At 57.1% G+C, this 15694-nt stretch overlaps 1 protein-coding gene and 1 non-coding gene across 2 annotated transcripts; both read right to left on the bottom strand.

The window, feature by feature from the left end:
* Positions 1 to 3617: 3617 nt before the first annotated feature.
* LOC134562260 (small nucleolar RNA SNORD45) lies at positions 3618 to 3701 on the bottom strand. The gene has a single exon (XR_010083129.1). It is a non-coding gene; the product is annotated as a small nucleolar RNA SNORD45 (small nucleolar RNA).
* Positions 3702 to 8257: 4556 nt separating this feature from the next.
* On the bottom strand, positions 8258 to 12080 carry LOC134562092 (zinc finger protein 239-like). The gene has a single exon (XM_063419550.1). The coding sequence runs from the start codon at positions 11831 to 11833 to the stop codon at positions 11069 to 11071; it is 765 nt and encodes a 254-aa protein (XP_063275620.1). The 5' UTR covers positions 11834 to 12080; the 3' UTR covers positions 8258 to 11068.
* Positions 12081 to 15694: the final 3614 nt, after the last annotated feature.

Genomic DNA, 15694 nt, shown 5'->3' with positions numbered 1-15694 from the left:
GAATGGTTTGGGGTACCCTGAATTTCAAGGGTGGTGAAGAACCAATATTTGAGGGGAGTACAAATTTTGGGACAGACTCCTGGATTGGGGCATTCTGGGTGTGGACTGATGTGGGAGGACCCCTGGACTGGGGAGACAGTGAGGTCCCAGTTTGGGGGATAACTCCTGAATTGTTGGGGATCATAGGAGGGGGAACCCCAACATTGAGGTCAGTGGGCACCCTTGAATTGGGGGAATCTGGGGAGAGGACCCCAATTTGTGGGGATCAGTGCTGGGTGTGATGTGAAACCCTAATTTTAAGTCAATGACTGGGGGAACCTCCCCATTTTCCCCACCCCATCTTGGGTCTGAGGGATTGGGCATCGCTCTGGGGTTCCCCCGACCCCCCTCTCTTCCCCAGATGATTTTGGGGCTGCGCCAGGCCGGGGGCTTCACCCGCTGGTTGGGGGTCGAGTGCTCGAGTGCAGATGAGGCTCTGGCAGCTGCAGGGGCAGGGGCAGGGGCTGACATCGTCCTGCTGGACAACCTGGCCCCCCAGGTGAGCCCCAAAATCCGAGGGGGGCCAACAATGGTGGGGCCCCAACTGTGGGCTGGACCCCAAAAACGAAGGCTGAATTGTGAAAACGGGAGATAGACCTGGAGAATGGAGGGAAAAGCTCCAGAAAGTGGGGGGTCACATAGATCCAGGATCTGCCCAGTCCCCCAGGTGTGACCCAAAAATCAAGAGTGTGGCAAAAATGGGGCTCTCAGGTGTGAGACTGCACCACTAAACTGGAGGGAATCTGCTGTAAATGTGGAGCAGCCTCAAAGGTAAGGCACAGAACCCAATCTTTGGGGGGTCGAAGTGTTGGAAAACCCCAATTTTGGGGGTATTTTTGGTGGGGGGACAGCAATTTTGGGCAACGGTGTGTGGGAAATGCCTGGATTGGAGCGATTGCGTGGGGGAACTGAAGCTTTGAGGAGTTTGGGTTGAAAGGATTCTGATTTGGGGCATTTATGGAGGATTTGCACCCCGGATTAGAGGGTGCAAGGTGGAAAGAACCCGATTTTGATTGTCAGTGGGTTGGAGAACTGAAATTTGGAGCTGTTCCTGGTGCTCAGGCCTTTTTGTAGGTCCTTTGGTGGTGAGGAGTCCCCATTGGGCAGATTTTCGGAGGTTTCTGGTTTAGGGGACTCCCAATTTTGCAGAGACAACTGTTACCAGGTGGTGCCAATGCCTAACACGACAAAACACCCCAAAGACCCCAAAACTGCACCTGGGCTCCCTCCAACCCCCTCCCCACCTAAGGGAGAGCCCAAAACCCACCCTGGGGTCCCTCTGCACCACTTTTCTCTCTGTATCCTCAAATAAACCCCTCCTCTACACACCCCCAGTTTGATTGGGGTGTCACCCCCAAAATCCACCAGCCAGTGCAAAACCAGCCACTTCAGAACCAACTAAACGGGGGGTCATGGTCACTGACCCACTGACCCCCGACTCCAAACCAGCGTCAGTCCTGCTGCTCAGCACTGGGATCGGCCTTTTGCAGACACCCCCAGCTCCTCCCTGAGAAACTGCAATGAAAAATAGGAAATGCCTCGGGTTGGGGTGGAAAGTGGCAGCCAGGGAATGAACCCTCAGGTGCAACAAGAGTTCAAGGGTGCCAACCCTGGTCTGAGGATCCCAAAGTCCAGTCTGAGAGGCCCAAACCTCAGCTAGGGGGGCCAAGATCTGAGCTGGAGCATCTCAAACCCTGGGAAGGCATCAGAGTGCCCAGGACAGGCCAGGGCATATTTTGGGTTTGCCAGCCCATCCCGGGGAAAGGCAGAGCTGAAACTGCAGGGCCACGGGCTGAAAGCAAAGAGGAGCCAATGTCCCCAATGGCAAGGGACAGGGAGGAGGCGTGGCAGGAGCTGGGGCTGCAGGAGAAGGAGTCACGCGGCTCCTGGGGCAGCAGGAGGAGGAGATGCCAAGGGTGCCCAAGGGCACTGGAGCAGCTGCACTGCAATTCCCAGCTGCAGCAGGCAGGCAGCACAGCTGGGGCTCCTCATCCCTTCCAAATCCTCATCCTGGCCCAAGAGGGGGACAAGGGGAGCCCAAAGGGCAGCGCTGGCCCTGACCCCCTTCCCAGTGGCTCTTGCACAGCGCTGATCCCATGGCATGGCCATTGGCAGATCCCACGGAGCAGGATCCAGGAAAGAGCAGCTCCACCTGCTTCTCTCAGCCCCTGCACCTGATGCTCTGGTGCCAGGGCCCAGCTTCCCCATGAAATGGCCAAGCTGTTTCCCCCCTGGCAGGCTCCTGCTGCTCTCCTGCACCATCAGCCCTTTGCCAAGAGCCATCCCAGCTTTCTGGCACAGCCACACAAGCTCCTGCTCCCCATTTCTCACTGGGGGCTCCTTCCCCAAGCCCCCTCTGCTTTCCTGCTGTCCCCAGCACAAGACAGGGCACCCCAGAGCCCCTGAGGGTGGAGGTGGATAACAAAGCACCCCAAGATGCAGGTGGAGCGCACATGAAGCACAAACTCCTTAAATTAAGTCGGGCTGACTGCAAGGGAAAGCTTCCCAGGGGTGCAGGGTGGATCCAAGAACTGCCAGGATCAGAGGGATTTGAGCCACGGCACAGCTTGTCCCTGGAGCAAGAGCAATGCCCAGTTCTGCCCTGGGGACTCATCTGGCAGCTCCCCAGCAGTGGGTGACACCCTAAGCTGTGCATTCCCAGCTCCCCAGCAGTGGGTGACAGCTGTGCTGTGCATTCCCAGCTCCCCAGCAGTGGGTGACGCCCCGTGCTGTGCATTCCCAGCTCCCCAGCAGTGGGTGACACCCTGTGCTGTGCATTCCCAGCTCCCCAGCAGTGGGTGACACCCTGTGCTGTGCATTCCCAGCTCCCCAGCAGTGGGTGACACCCTGAGCTGTGCATTCCCAGCTCCCCAGCAGTGGGTGACACCCTGTGCTGTGCATTCCCAGCTCCCCAGCAGTGGGTGACACCCTGTGCTGTGCATTCCCAGCTCCCCAGCAGTGGGTGACAGCCTGTGCTGTGCATTCCCAGCTCCCCAGGAAGCTGCAGACAAGGTTTATGGGGAAGCCACTTCTGTTGGGTCATGGGGTGCAGGAGGGATGCCCCGGTTTTCCAAATGCCTGAGAGGAGCCTGGCAGCAGCTGGATCCAAGGGCAGCCCCAGGCAGGATCAGGCGCTGTGTCTGGATCCCAGCTCTGGGCTGCTGGAATGTCCTGGGTTGAGGCACAGACCTGCGAGAAGCACAAAACATTGCAGGCTCAGGGCCAGGCTGAGCAGAGGTGCAGTTCCCTCCTGCACACTCACTGCCACCTGCAGCTGCAGCAGCCCCGCTGCACACGGGGAACCTGCCCAGCTCTGCAGCACACGGGGCTCAGGGACAGCCCCGAGCCAACATTCCCACATGCACCTGGCCACCAACTCCCAAAGCAGGCAACTGGGGCCACCTGAGAGCCCCTCGTGGCCACAAACCCCACGCCTCAGCCACAGCTGCACCTGCCCCGTCTGGCAATGGGGCACAGCCCAACCGGGGACCCCTCTCCTCCAGCCGCCTCAAACTCGGCCATGGGGACTCGATCCCAGCCTGGGAAAAGCTCCACTGCCGCAGGGATCGGCGGCTTGCCGGGCCTCAGAGGAATTCTAGAGCTAAAGCGGTGAGAGACATCAGCTGGGCTCAGATAATACATGCCAGCGCTCATCCCGGGCCCGGCAAGCGCCTCCTCCTCCTCCTCGTGCCCGGCCCCGTCCGGCGCGGCGCTCCCAGCCCCGAGCCGCTGTTCCCAGCGCGGTTCGCTCCCTCCGGCTGCAGCTGGGCCCCGGGGCGCAGCCCTTGGCACGGCGCTGGAGCCAGCGGGACAAAACCCCCCCGGGGCCGCCCCGGCACGGCCCTTCCCGCGGCCCCGGCTCGGCGGCACCGCCATCGGCCTGAGCGGCCTCCCTGGGCCGCCCGGCCCGGCCCGGCCGCTCCGCCCTGGGCCGCGCCGTTCCGGCCTGGCCGCGCTCGGGGCAGCGCCTGCGGCACCGCGCCCTTGGAGCGGCCCCTGCCACAGCCCCGGCACCGCCACCCTCGGGGGCTCTGCCCGGGGGGCTCCGTGCCCGCGGGGCTCCGTGCCCGGGGGCTCCGTGCCCGGGGGGCTCCGTGCCCGGGGGGCTCCGTGCCCGGGGGCTCCGTGCCCGGGGGGCTCCGTGCCCGCGGCTCCCGCCGCTCCCCGCCCGGGGACCCTGCCGGCAACGAGACGCCCCGCGACCCTCCCGGGATCCCGTCCCGTCCCCGGTATCCCCTCCTGTCCCCGGGATCCCCACCTGTCCCCGGGATCCCCTCCCTTCCCCGGGATCCCCTCCCTTCCCCGGGATCCCGTCCCGTCCCCGGGATCCCCACCCGTCCCCGGGATCCCCACCCGTCCCCGGGATCACCTCCTGTCCCCGGGATCCCGTCCCGTCCCCGGGATCCCCTCCCGTCCCCGGGATCCCCTCCCGTCCCCGGGATCCCGTCCCTTCCCCGGGATCCCCTCCCGTTCCCGGGATCCCCTCCCGTTCCCGGGATCCCCTCCCGTTCCCGGGATCCCCTCCCGTCCCCGGGATCCCCTCCCGTCCCCGGGATCCCCACCTGTCCCCGGGCCCGTCCCGCACCACGCGGCCGCTCCCGCCGCCGGTTCCGCTCCCAGGGCCATCCTCCCGCAGGAGGAGCTGCCGCCGGGATCCGCCCGCCTCCGCCTCCGCCTCCCTCCTCCCCAGCCCGTCCCGTCGCTCCTCCCTCGCCCTCCATCCCTGCAGGGTGGCCCCTTCCACAGCCCCGCCATCGGCACCTGCGGGGGCCGTGCCCCAGCGCTCCGGGAAATGTTTCCCTCTCAGCTTTTTCTCAGCCCTGCAGCTCTCCAGGCACGGGGGATCCCCTTGGGGCAGCACCAAGGCTTTTCCACCTGCCTCCCTCACCTCGCCCTGGTCTCCCTGCTGTCCCCAAACCATCGGGAAAAGCTTTCCAACCCTCTCTTTGCGATATTACAGGCAGGCCTTGCTTTGTTTTGGCGCTGGGATCACACAGCCCCAGCTATTTCACACACCAGCTCCTCTCTGTGTCACTAATACAAATCCATCCCTTTTCCCAAACTCACACGGATTTGCTGAACGTTCCCACAACTTCATGTACATATTTAATGACTTCTGAGAACTCATTTACATCAGAGGAAGGGATCTCCCAAGGGTCTCTGGGGGTTGTTTGGGGAACATCCCATTCGTCAAATGATCCTGTTATGGTCATGAGCCTCCTAAACCCAGTTTGTCCCCTTTGAAGGCGTCCCAGCTCCGGGATGTGGCCAAGACACACCTTTGCCCCAGCACTGCTCAGAGCCCAGGCTGTATTTTCATGGCTCAGACACCACTTGCACAAGGAGATGGCTGAAGGCAGGAGTGAGCACTGGCTGGGAATGTTCAGGGAATTCACAGCTCTAAACACTGTTTGTCAGCGTTCCAGATGTTCCCAGCGTTTGTTGAAGATTGCCCCAGCTCTGTGCTGGTTTTCTCCCTGGAGCCCCAGCGCCGGTGGCCAACATGCCTGGATGTGGGTCAGCTCCGTGCCTGGCGGTGCCTCCAGCACTGAGCGCCCTCAGGGGCAGCCTGAGGAGCTGGGAATGCCAGGCCAGGTGGGAGAAGCTGATGCTGCCCGGTGTGTGCACAGGAATGAGGCCGTGTCTCCTTGCAGGGCATTTGCAGGGCAAGGCCCAGCTCAGCCCACACTGCCATGCCCAAACCCAGCCCATTTCCTGCACGCTTTTCCACAGGATCAGTTCATTCCCGTTCCCACTGCCCCATCCCTCTCCTTTCCTCCCAGCACATACGTAGCCTCCCTCACACACCGTCATTACCACGGACCCGTAACAAGGAATTCTGGCTCAAGGCATGAGAAATAAGGATTCACTTTAGTCTTTCTTGAGATCTGGCTGTTGGAAGGCTCCAAACCTACAGTGTTTCCTGTGGATCTTGGGAACTGGGGCCCTGGAGCCTAAGTGCCACAGCCAGCTGGGCCCTTCCACAGGAGGAAAAGTCAGGGGTTTTTTAAGTTCCCTGAGGCTGATCCAGTTGCCATCACCCAAGCCCCAGGAATAAACAAAGCGAGTGGATCAGTGCCATTAAAAACATGGAAAGAGCCCAAATCCGACCATCAGGTTTGCTCATCCAGGTTTGCTGGGGAAGGGTTTTGTCTCCTTTGCTGCTGAAAGCCAAAGGGAGATTTGGAAGGAGCGCTAAGATCCCTGTGGGGTTTAGGGATGTTTGGGATGATCAGTCAGTGGGATGAGCTCAGGGCATGGATGGGGTCCCAGAGCCTGTGCTGGGTCAGGCACAAGAATAGGAGTTGGATGGAAAAGGGGTTTTCCCATGTTCTTCTGATGGAGAAATGCAGCACAATCCCTTTCCCTGGAATAGCAGGCCTGGAGCTGGTGCATCCCTCAGGCCTTGTACCTGCCCAGGTGCTCATGGGCAATGATCACTCGCTGGATCTGTGCTGTGCCCTCCTAGATCTGCAGGGAAAACCAGAGACAGGTGAGCCAGCAGCTGGGAAAGGTGTTTGACCAGAGTCTGCACACCTGTGACCCCTCCCTGCACCAAGCCAGGGGGCAGGAAGAGGCAAAACTTGGAAAAATTAGTGTGACAATGACCCGTAAGAGGCAATAAGCACATCCAGGTGTGTGTTCAGTGCAGGAGGGATCCAGGGTTCCCCCCGGCAGAGCCCAGGTTGCCTCCAGGACAGCAGAATTTGGGGATTTTAGTATTTCAGCTCCCAATCCTGCCTGAAGCTGCTTTGGCAAATCACTCCCATACCTGCAAATCCACTTTCTCTGAAGTCACAAAATCAGGATAATATTCCCTGTGGTCAATATGGTGCATTAATTCGTGTTCTTATCACAGAATCACAGAATCACAGAATAATGAGGTTGGAAGAGACCTCTAAGATCATCAAGTCCAACCTATGCCTTAACACCTCAACTAGACTATAGCACTAAGTGCCATGTCCAGTCTTTTTTTAAACACATCCAGAGATGGTGACACCACCACCTCCCTGGGAAGAAAATTCCAGTGCTTTATTATTCTTTCAGTGAAAAATTTTTTCCTAATATCTAACCTGTACCTTCCCTGACGTAGCTTGAGACTGTGTCCCCTTGTTCTGTCAGTTGCTGCCCGGTGGAATGGATATTATGGATTATAGTATGTTAAAACATAAACACAAACTGTAAATATGTCACATGAAATGTAACCTTAGTTCCAGCCAGCCACGGAATTGACAAATTCCAAGGCAGGCAACACCCAGAAACCACCTTTTAGGAGGAGACAATGAAATGTTGGGAACCTGGGGCACCGTCATTGGCATCAGAAAGGAGGAACATTAAAATAAGCAATCAGTTCTTCCTCTAGAGGCAGCAGAGTCATCAGAGCTCCACCATCTCGCTGATCACTGGAGGAGAACATCTGTCCATTCAAAATTTCGGCTCCCATTCCCTCACGGGAGGACCCAAATTGACACTTCTCCCTCCCATAGGAGACCCCATTAGCAGACCAGTGACACCGATAAATTCGAATAACTATTCCAGGGAAACAAAGAACTGTGGGGAAATCTTATGCCAGGGCAAAATAAAGTGTATAAAACCTGGACCCCAGGCGAGGCCAATTGGTGAACACTGAGGGACTGCAGTGCGACAGAGGCTGCTTTCTGTTCACCCTTTGACGATCCCGGGTTATCGTCACCGTAACTCCGCTTGTTGGTTTTACCGAAATTCTGTAATTTGACTTTTTTAATAAACCAAATTATATTTCAATTAGCAAAGTGGATTGGCATTTATACCATATGATATGATATATGATATGATATGATATATGTTACATTACATTATGTTATGTTATATATTAAATTATATTATGTTATATATCATATCACATCATATTTTATTTTATTTTATTTTATTTTATTTTATTTTATTTTATTTTATTTTATATCAACAAGGGAATAAAAAGAGGTATAATTTGTACCATATTTTAAAACGTGTGATAATAATACCATGCTAATACATAAATGAAGAACCCAATGTTATTTTTATAAAATAATGTCATTTTTAACAGGTGGAAGTGGGGAGTGCTGGGCGCTGTGGCTCTGCCCGGCAGCTGCGGAGCCCGAGCCAGAGGAATTTCCTGTTTCTTTTCCTCTCTGACACCTCTTTCTTAATTCTCTACCTCACATGTCTTGTTCAGTGTAAGAAACGAAGCACACTCCGCTGAAAATTTTTAAGAGATTTAATAAAGCATAATAAGAGATAAAACAGAAAGCAAAAGACACAGGGGCCTGGCAAAGCCACTACACACCCACTGCTTCAGTCTGCAGTCTTTTATACCGTTGCAGATGTACCACAATCTTAATTCAGATTTTCTGCAACCTTGCACACTTCAAGAGTTGAACACGTCGCAGGTCTAGGGTGGTCCTCTGATGCCACTTTAAGGAGTTTTGCTATTTCTCCTTTTATGCTCTTCTGCTCTCCGTTTATGCTATCTTGGAAATATACATTGCAATAATAATCATATATTAAAATACATCCTTTGCAAGCGCACTTACATCTTGTGAAAGCCTCTCTTCCCCTTTTACACTGCTCAAAGCGTTTACAAATTTTATCCTACGTCAAAGCGGTTAAAAACTTACCATAACTATTTACAAGCAATTATAATTTTATAATTAAAGAAAATAAATTCTAGTGAAAGTCAACTACTACACAATTGTTTAGAACCTTCAATAAAATAAATCTTAAATAAAATCCATAGGTTCTGGTGCTATGGTCTCATGTGCACCTCACTGGGGTAGAGGCGTCTCTCCCTCCTGGCACTGCAGCCCACGGCCAGGGGCCCTTCCCACTGCAATGGTTCTGGGATTCTGTCAGGGACTCACTTTCCTTTTTTTTCTTCCCTCTGCTCTGAGCTGGCAATGGGCTGGAAAATGTCCAGCAAACCAACCTTTGCTGTCTGCTTTGTCAGCCTACACAGCTTCAGGACCTTGTCACCTGCCCCTTGGGCACAGCTCCCCTGGGCAGCAGGGCAGAACCGGCACCTGGGAGCCTTGGGAATTCCCCTCTGGGATCCACGGCACACGCTGGGATGATCTGGAATTTCAGTGTCCATGACACAGCACCCCATGCCCCTCCCAAGAGCCCTGAGTTCACTTAAAACCATCATCCCCCACATTCCCTGGAAGTTCAGCCCATGTCCCCACCCATGTCCGTGTGCCCTGATGTCCCCACCCATGCCCGTATCCCCACCATGCCCCCATTCTTGGCTCTCCATGTCCCCACTCGTGTCCATGTCACCCCCATGTCTCCATCCATGTCCATGTCACCATCCATGGCCACGTCCCCTTGGGGTCCTGTTGCATCCAGGTGCCCACAGGGGGCCAGGAAGATGTGCAGACCACCAGCCAGCTCTCTTCCTTTCTTGGTCTGACAGACAGGAATCTGCTAGGGAAGGGCAGGACCTCCCTAGGGGTGGAGAATTCAAATCCTCTCCCTCCAAACGATGATGATGTAGAAAATGAAGGGGGGCTTTCAGGCAGAAGGATGGGGCCAGGAAGAACAGTTCTTCACTGGTATGTTGTGGATGCATGGCTGGAAAAGCAGGGACATGTGCACAATCCTGCTCTTAGCTTAAGGGATGAGTAGAGGATGAAACGTCCTTGAACCATTCCTTAGATGGGATAAGGAGGAAGTAAAGCTTGGAACAATAGCTGTAACAGGATGCTAGACAGGATGCATTGACCATAAGTTAGGGAAGATTTGCAGCATTTAGCCTCGTGGACAGAGCTTCTGAACCAATTATGTCTACTGCAAGGATGTGTGAACACTATGGTTTAACCAATGATGTTCAGAGTTAGGTGCATGATATGCTTAGCACAGTATAAATGTAAGCCAAATAGCTGAATAAACGAGCAAGATTTTTAACTCATATTGAGTGCTGTCTTGACTCTGGCTGATTCCCCGGCCAACTGTAGGTATGACAAAGCAAATAAACAACAACTACAGCATTAATAATAAACAGAACCAGGAACCTCGAGGGCTTTCTTTCACAAAGCCTGGGGCAGTTTGATCCCGGTGGCCCAGCAGGACTCCAAGAGACCAAGCTGGAAGGGTGGAAAGCCCTGGGCTGGTGGATGAGCTCAGAAGCTCTGTGCTGGTAGCTGGAGCGGCAGGGATGTCCCGGCAGGGCAGGGCAGGGCAGGGCTACAGAGTAGCAGAAAGCCTCAAAGCAGCCCCGAATAGGCTGTGATGGCGAGACGGCGGGCCCAGCAGGGCAGGAGGAGGCGAGCTCAGAATCCCTGGGCACACGAGCACATGAGCAGATGATGGCAATTTCCCAGGGCAAGATGCAGTGGTGACCGCGAGCTCTTCCCGCAGCAAGCACCAGCCCGAACATCCTCTCTCCCAGAGCAAGAGCAGCTGCCCCCAGCTCTGCCCTTTACCTCCCCCAAAACTCCACTTATCTCCCCCCTCTGAGGGAAACTCTCAGAGACCCAAAAACAACAGGTGTAGCCCGGTGCTGCCATCTCCTTTAGACACTTCTTTCTTTAAATCAAGCACACAGTTGCTAGACTTCTAGCAACTTATGGGAAAAAAATTCTGTAAGTGAAAAAGAAACAAATGTAATCCCCAACACTTCCCAACATGGATCACCAGGACCGTGGATCCCCAAGGCTCTGCCCAATGGGGCCCACTGGGGATCATCCAATGGGCTCCTCCAACAGGGGATGGAGTTGGAGCAGTGCACAAAGCTCTTCCCGCATGCGGGGCACTTGTAGGGCTTCCCTTCCTGCTGCCTCCATTGCTCTTGGGCCACGGCACAGCTCTGGGACAAGCTCTTCCCACACTCACAACACTGTTAGGGCCTCTCTCCCCTGTGCATCTGCCGGTGGACAAGCAGCTTGGAGTGCTGCATGAAGCTCTTCCCACATTCTGAGCACGTGTAGGGGCATTCCCCAGTGTGCACTGTCTGCTGCATGATCAGGCCAGAGCTGTCATGGAAGCTCTTCCCGCACTGCCCCCACACACAGGGTCAGATTCCAGTGTGGAGCATCTGGTGACTTTTGAGGTGGGAGCTCTTTCTGAAGCCTTTACCACATTCCTCACACTCATAGGGCCATTCCCCAGTGTGGAACCTCTTATGGCGGATCAGGTTGGAGCTTTGAGTGAAGCTCTTCCCACATTCCCCACACTCATAGGGCCGTTCCCCAGTGTGGACTCTCTGGTGGATCATCAGGCCAGAGGTGTCCCTGAAGTGCTTCCCACATTTCCCACACTCGTAGCGCCGTTCTCCAGTGTGGATCTTCTGGTGCCGGAGCAGGCTGGACTGGACAGCGAAACTTTTCCCACACTCCCCACACTCATAGGGCCGCTCCCCAGTGTGGATCCTCTTGTGGACAATCAGGTGGGAGCTTTGAGTGAAGCTCTTCCCACACTCCCCACACTCATAGGGCCGTTCCCCAGTGTGGACTCTCTGGTGGATCATCAGGTCAGAGGTGTTTCTAAAGCGCTTCCCACATTTCCCACACTCACAGCGCCGTTCCCCAGTGTGGATCTTCTGGTGCTGGAGCAGCCTGGACTTTGTGTAGAAACTCTTCCCACATTCCGAGCACTGGTGCAGCTTCTTGCCATTGTGAAGCTGTTCATGCACCACCAGCTCAGAGCTCTGGCCACATCTCTGGCTGCCTTCCTGGCACAGGGTGGGTCCTTCCTCCTCGGAGCACCCTGGCATGGGTTTGGAGCCCCTCCTCGGGCGGGATCTCAGCACCTTTTCCTCCCCATTGCATTCCTGTGCCATGGGGCCGCTCAAAACAGCCTCTTCCACGAGGTTCTGCTGAGGGGATTTGTCCTCCCTGGCCTCCTTGTCTGGGGGAGGAAGGACAAGGACAGGATGGGATTTGCCTCCGTGCCAGAGGGAAGGGCAAGGAGATCCCCCCAGTGCATCCCCGGCAGGACGGCGTCGGCAGCGGGGTTGTCCTGCAGCCGGGGCCAGGCTGGGCTGGGAGATGGAGCAGGAGAGAGGGGCAAAGGGGCACTGACTTCCTCCTCACCTGCCTGGGGATCCGCAGGAATCCTCCTCTTCCTCACAGCCTTCTCCTCCTCTACCCAGCCAAAGTCTGGCACTGGGAATTCCTGGTGTGGGAAAGACATTCTGTGAGTGCATTGGCTTTGAAGGTCCTGCTGTTCAAGTCCATCTCCAGAAGTCACCACATGTCTGGTGTCCATAAAATCCTCTAAAAATCAAGGAGTCCAAAAACACTGTCCCAGGGCTTCCCTCTTTCCAGTGTCCTTCCTTTGGGCTCTTCTCAGAGCTGCTGGGGGCCCGTGGGTCCTGGGGATCCCCCCTCTCCCGCCTCCTGCTTCGGCTCGCTCAGGGGGTTTTGGGGCTGCCAGGGATCATCCTGCCCTGATTCTGACTCGGCTCCCAGCTGTCCCAGGGTCCCCTTCCTCAGCATTCCCCCACTCCAGCCACTCAGCGCTTCTTCCCCCACTCCCCGACAACACTTTCACGCTCGGGGGGCCCGGACCCCCCTCATCTCCAGCCTCCACCATCCCTCCAGGCTGCCGGAGCTGCCCCAGCTCTGCCATCGCCCCGCTCCCCACTCCGGGCCTCCCGCCCTTCATCCCCGCCTCTCCCGGGATCCCCAAAACCAACGTCCCGCCCCGCCGGCACCGCGCGATCGCTGCGTGGGACCCCAAAATCCCCCCAGGGGCAACTACGGCTCAGCTTTGCACTCCTGCAAGATCTGAAAATATCCCCATCTCCTCCCCAAAAAACCTCCCAGGCACATGCAAAGATAATTCCCGCGCGATTCTGGAATCTCTTAGCTCCCAACTCCATTCCAAAAAAAAACCCCAAACCTCTCGGGGACCCCCGGACAGATTTGGGGTGAGCTCCCTCTCCCTGGTCACCGGCAATGCTGCGGGGGCCGGAGGTGCGGTGGGCTCTGCGCGCCCCTGGTCGAACTCCGTCGCTCTTTTCCTGTTCCGGCTCCTCCTCCTCCTTTCTCCCTCCTCCTCCTCCTCCTCCTCCTCCCCCACCACCAGCACGACCCCCCTTCTCCCCATTTCCCCGGACCGCGGCCGCTGCAGCACAGGCGTTTGGGTGGGGAGACCCCGCCAGGGATGGGTAGGGGGTTTGGGGACACTGTGCACCCTTATTATCATTTATTAAAACGCTTAACAGTTCAAGAGGAGTGTGCTTCGTTTCTCCCATTGAACCAGAAGTGTGTGGTAGAGAAATAGGAAAGCGGTGTCAGAGAGAAAAAGCAATGGGAAACACCTCTGGCTTGCAGCTGCCCCCGCAGCGCCCAGCGCTCCCCACTCCCACCCCCCTGTGCCACCCCTGGCAGCCAGGCACCCCCGGGAGCGGAGTTTGGGTTCGGGGGGCAGGGGGACGGCACGGCCGGGTCTGCCCTGGGGGGAGCCCCGAGCCCCCCGCCCATCCCCGGGGGCTCCCGGGGGCTCCCCCCTACCCAACAGCGGCGCTGCGGCGGCCGCGGGGCAGAGCGGGCGGGAAAGGGGGGCCCGGGCTGGGGGCGGAGGAGGGGCGGGAGGAAGAGGAGGGAGAGACGAAGGGGAGGAGCAGCAACACGAGGAGCACCGCGAGGAGGGGCAGCAGGAGAGGGTCGGTGTTCCACGGCGAGCCCGCTGAGGCCGCAGCTCCGCTGGGCGCGACCGCATCGCATTGCCCGGCAGCCCGCAGGTGACGGGGAGGGGAATTTCGCCCCAAATCTATCCCGGGATCCCCGGTACGGTTGGGGGGGTTTGGCTTTTTATTTTTGGGGGGGTGTGGGGTGTGGGAGGGGAAGGAAGGTGGGGTTTGGAACTCGCAGATTGCAGCGTGGAGTGTTTGTGGAGGGGTGGTGGAGGCTGGAGATGAGGGGGGTCCGGGCCCCCCGAGCGTGAAAGTGTTGTCGGGGAGTGGGGGAAGAAGCGCTGAGTGGCTGGAGTGGGGGAATGCTGAGGAAGGAGACCCTGGGACAGCTGGGAGCCGAGTCAGAATCAGGGCAGGATGAGCCCTGGCAGCCCCAAAACCCCCTGAGCGAGCCGAAGCAGGAGGCGGGAGAGGGGGGATCCCCAGGACCCACGGGCCTCCCAGCAGCTCTGAGAAGAGGGACCCCCATAACCCCAAAGGAAGGACACTGGAAACAGGGAAGCCCTGCGAGAGTGTTTTTGGACTCCTTGATTTGGAGGATTTTATGGACACCAGACACACCGTGACTTTTGGAGATGATTTGGACAGCAGGACCTTCAAAGCCAATGCACTCACAGAATGTCTTTCCCACACCAGGAATTCCCATTGCCAGACTTTGGCTGGATGGAGGAAGAGAAGGCTGTGAGGAGGAGGAAGTTGTCCCGGGATCCCCAGGCAGGTGAGGAGGAAGTCAGTGCCCCTTTGCCCCTCTCTCCTGCTCCATCTCCCAGCCCAGCCTGGCCCCGGCTGCAGGACAACCCCGCTGCCGACGCCGTCCTGCCGGGGATGCACTGGGGGGGTCTCCTTGCCCTTGCCTCTGGCACGGAGGCAAATCCCATCCTGTCCTTGTCCTTCCTCCCCCAGACAAGGAGCCCAGGGAGGACAAATCCCCTCAGCAGAACCTCGTGGAAGAGGCTGTTTTGAGCGGCTCCATGGCACAGGAATGCAACGGGGAGGAAAAGCCGTGGAGATCCCGCCCGAGGAGGGGCTCCAAACCCATGCCAGGGTGCTCCGAGGAGGAAGGACCCACCCTGTGCCAGGAAGGCAGCCAGAGATGTGGCCAGAGCTCTGAGCTGGTGGTGCATGAACAGCTTCACAATGGCAAGAAGCTGCACCAGTGCTCAGAATGTGGGAAGAGTTTCTGTGCAAAGTCCAGCCTGGTCCGGCACCAGAAGATCCACACTGGGGAACGGCGCTGTGAGTGTGGGCAGTGTGGGAAGAGCTTCACTACGAGCTGCAAATTGATTGTCCACCAGAGGATCCACACTGGGGAACGGCCCTATGAGTGTGGGGAATGTGGGAAGAGCTTCACTCAGAGCTCCAGCCTGATCGTCCACCAAAGGATCCACACTGGGGAACGGCCCTATAAATGTGGAGAATGTGGGAAAGACTTCAGAAAGAGCTCCCACCTCAAACGCCACCAGATTTTGTGCACTGGGATATGACACCCTGTGTGTGTGGGGAGAGCGGGAACAGCTTCTGTGACAGCTCTGGCCTGATCATGCAGCAGACAGTGCACACTGGGGAATGCCCCTACACGTGCTCAGAATGTGGGAAGAGCTTCATCCAGCACTGCAAGCTGCTTGTCCACCGGCAGATGCACAGCGGAGAGAGGCCCTAACAGTGTCCTGAGTGTGGGAAGAGCTTTGTGCACTGCTCCAACTCCATCCCCCGTTGGAGGAGCCCATTGGATGATCTCCAGTGAGCCCCATTGGGCAGAGCCTTGGAGATCCACGGTCCTGGTGATCCATGGTGGGAAGACAGCTGGCTGGTAGTCTCCACATCTTCCTGGCCCCCTGTGGGCACCTGGATGCAAAAGGAGCTCAAGGGGACGTGGCCATGGATGGTGACATGGACATGGATGGAGACATGAGGGTGACATGGACACGGTTGGGGACATGGAGGGCCAAGATTGGGGGCATGGTGGGGATACGGGCATGGGTGGGGACATCAGGGCACACG

This window comes from Prinia subflava, chromosome 26 (assembly GCF_021018805.1).
Source record: "Prinia subflava isolate CZ2003 ecotype Zambia chromosome 26, Cam_Psub_1.2, whole genome shotgun sequence".
NCBI lineage: Eukaryota > Metazoa > Chordata > Aves > Passeriformes > Cisticolidae > Prinia > Prinia subflava.
The sequence above is the reverse complement of the archived record's forward strand: the minus strand, read 5'-3'. Positions and strand labels throughout refer to the sequence as shown.

What these genes read in the sequence shown, in the direction of transcription:
- LOC134562092 (XM_063419550.1), bottom strand. Translation starts at nt 11,833, where the DNA reads ATGGCACAGGAATGCAATGGGGAGGAAAAGGTGCTGAGATCCCGCCCG.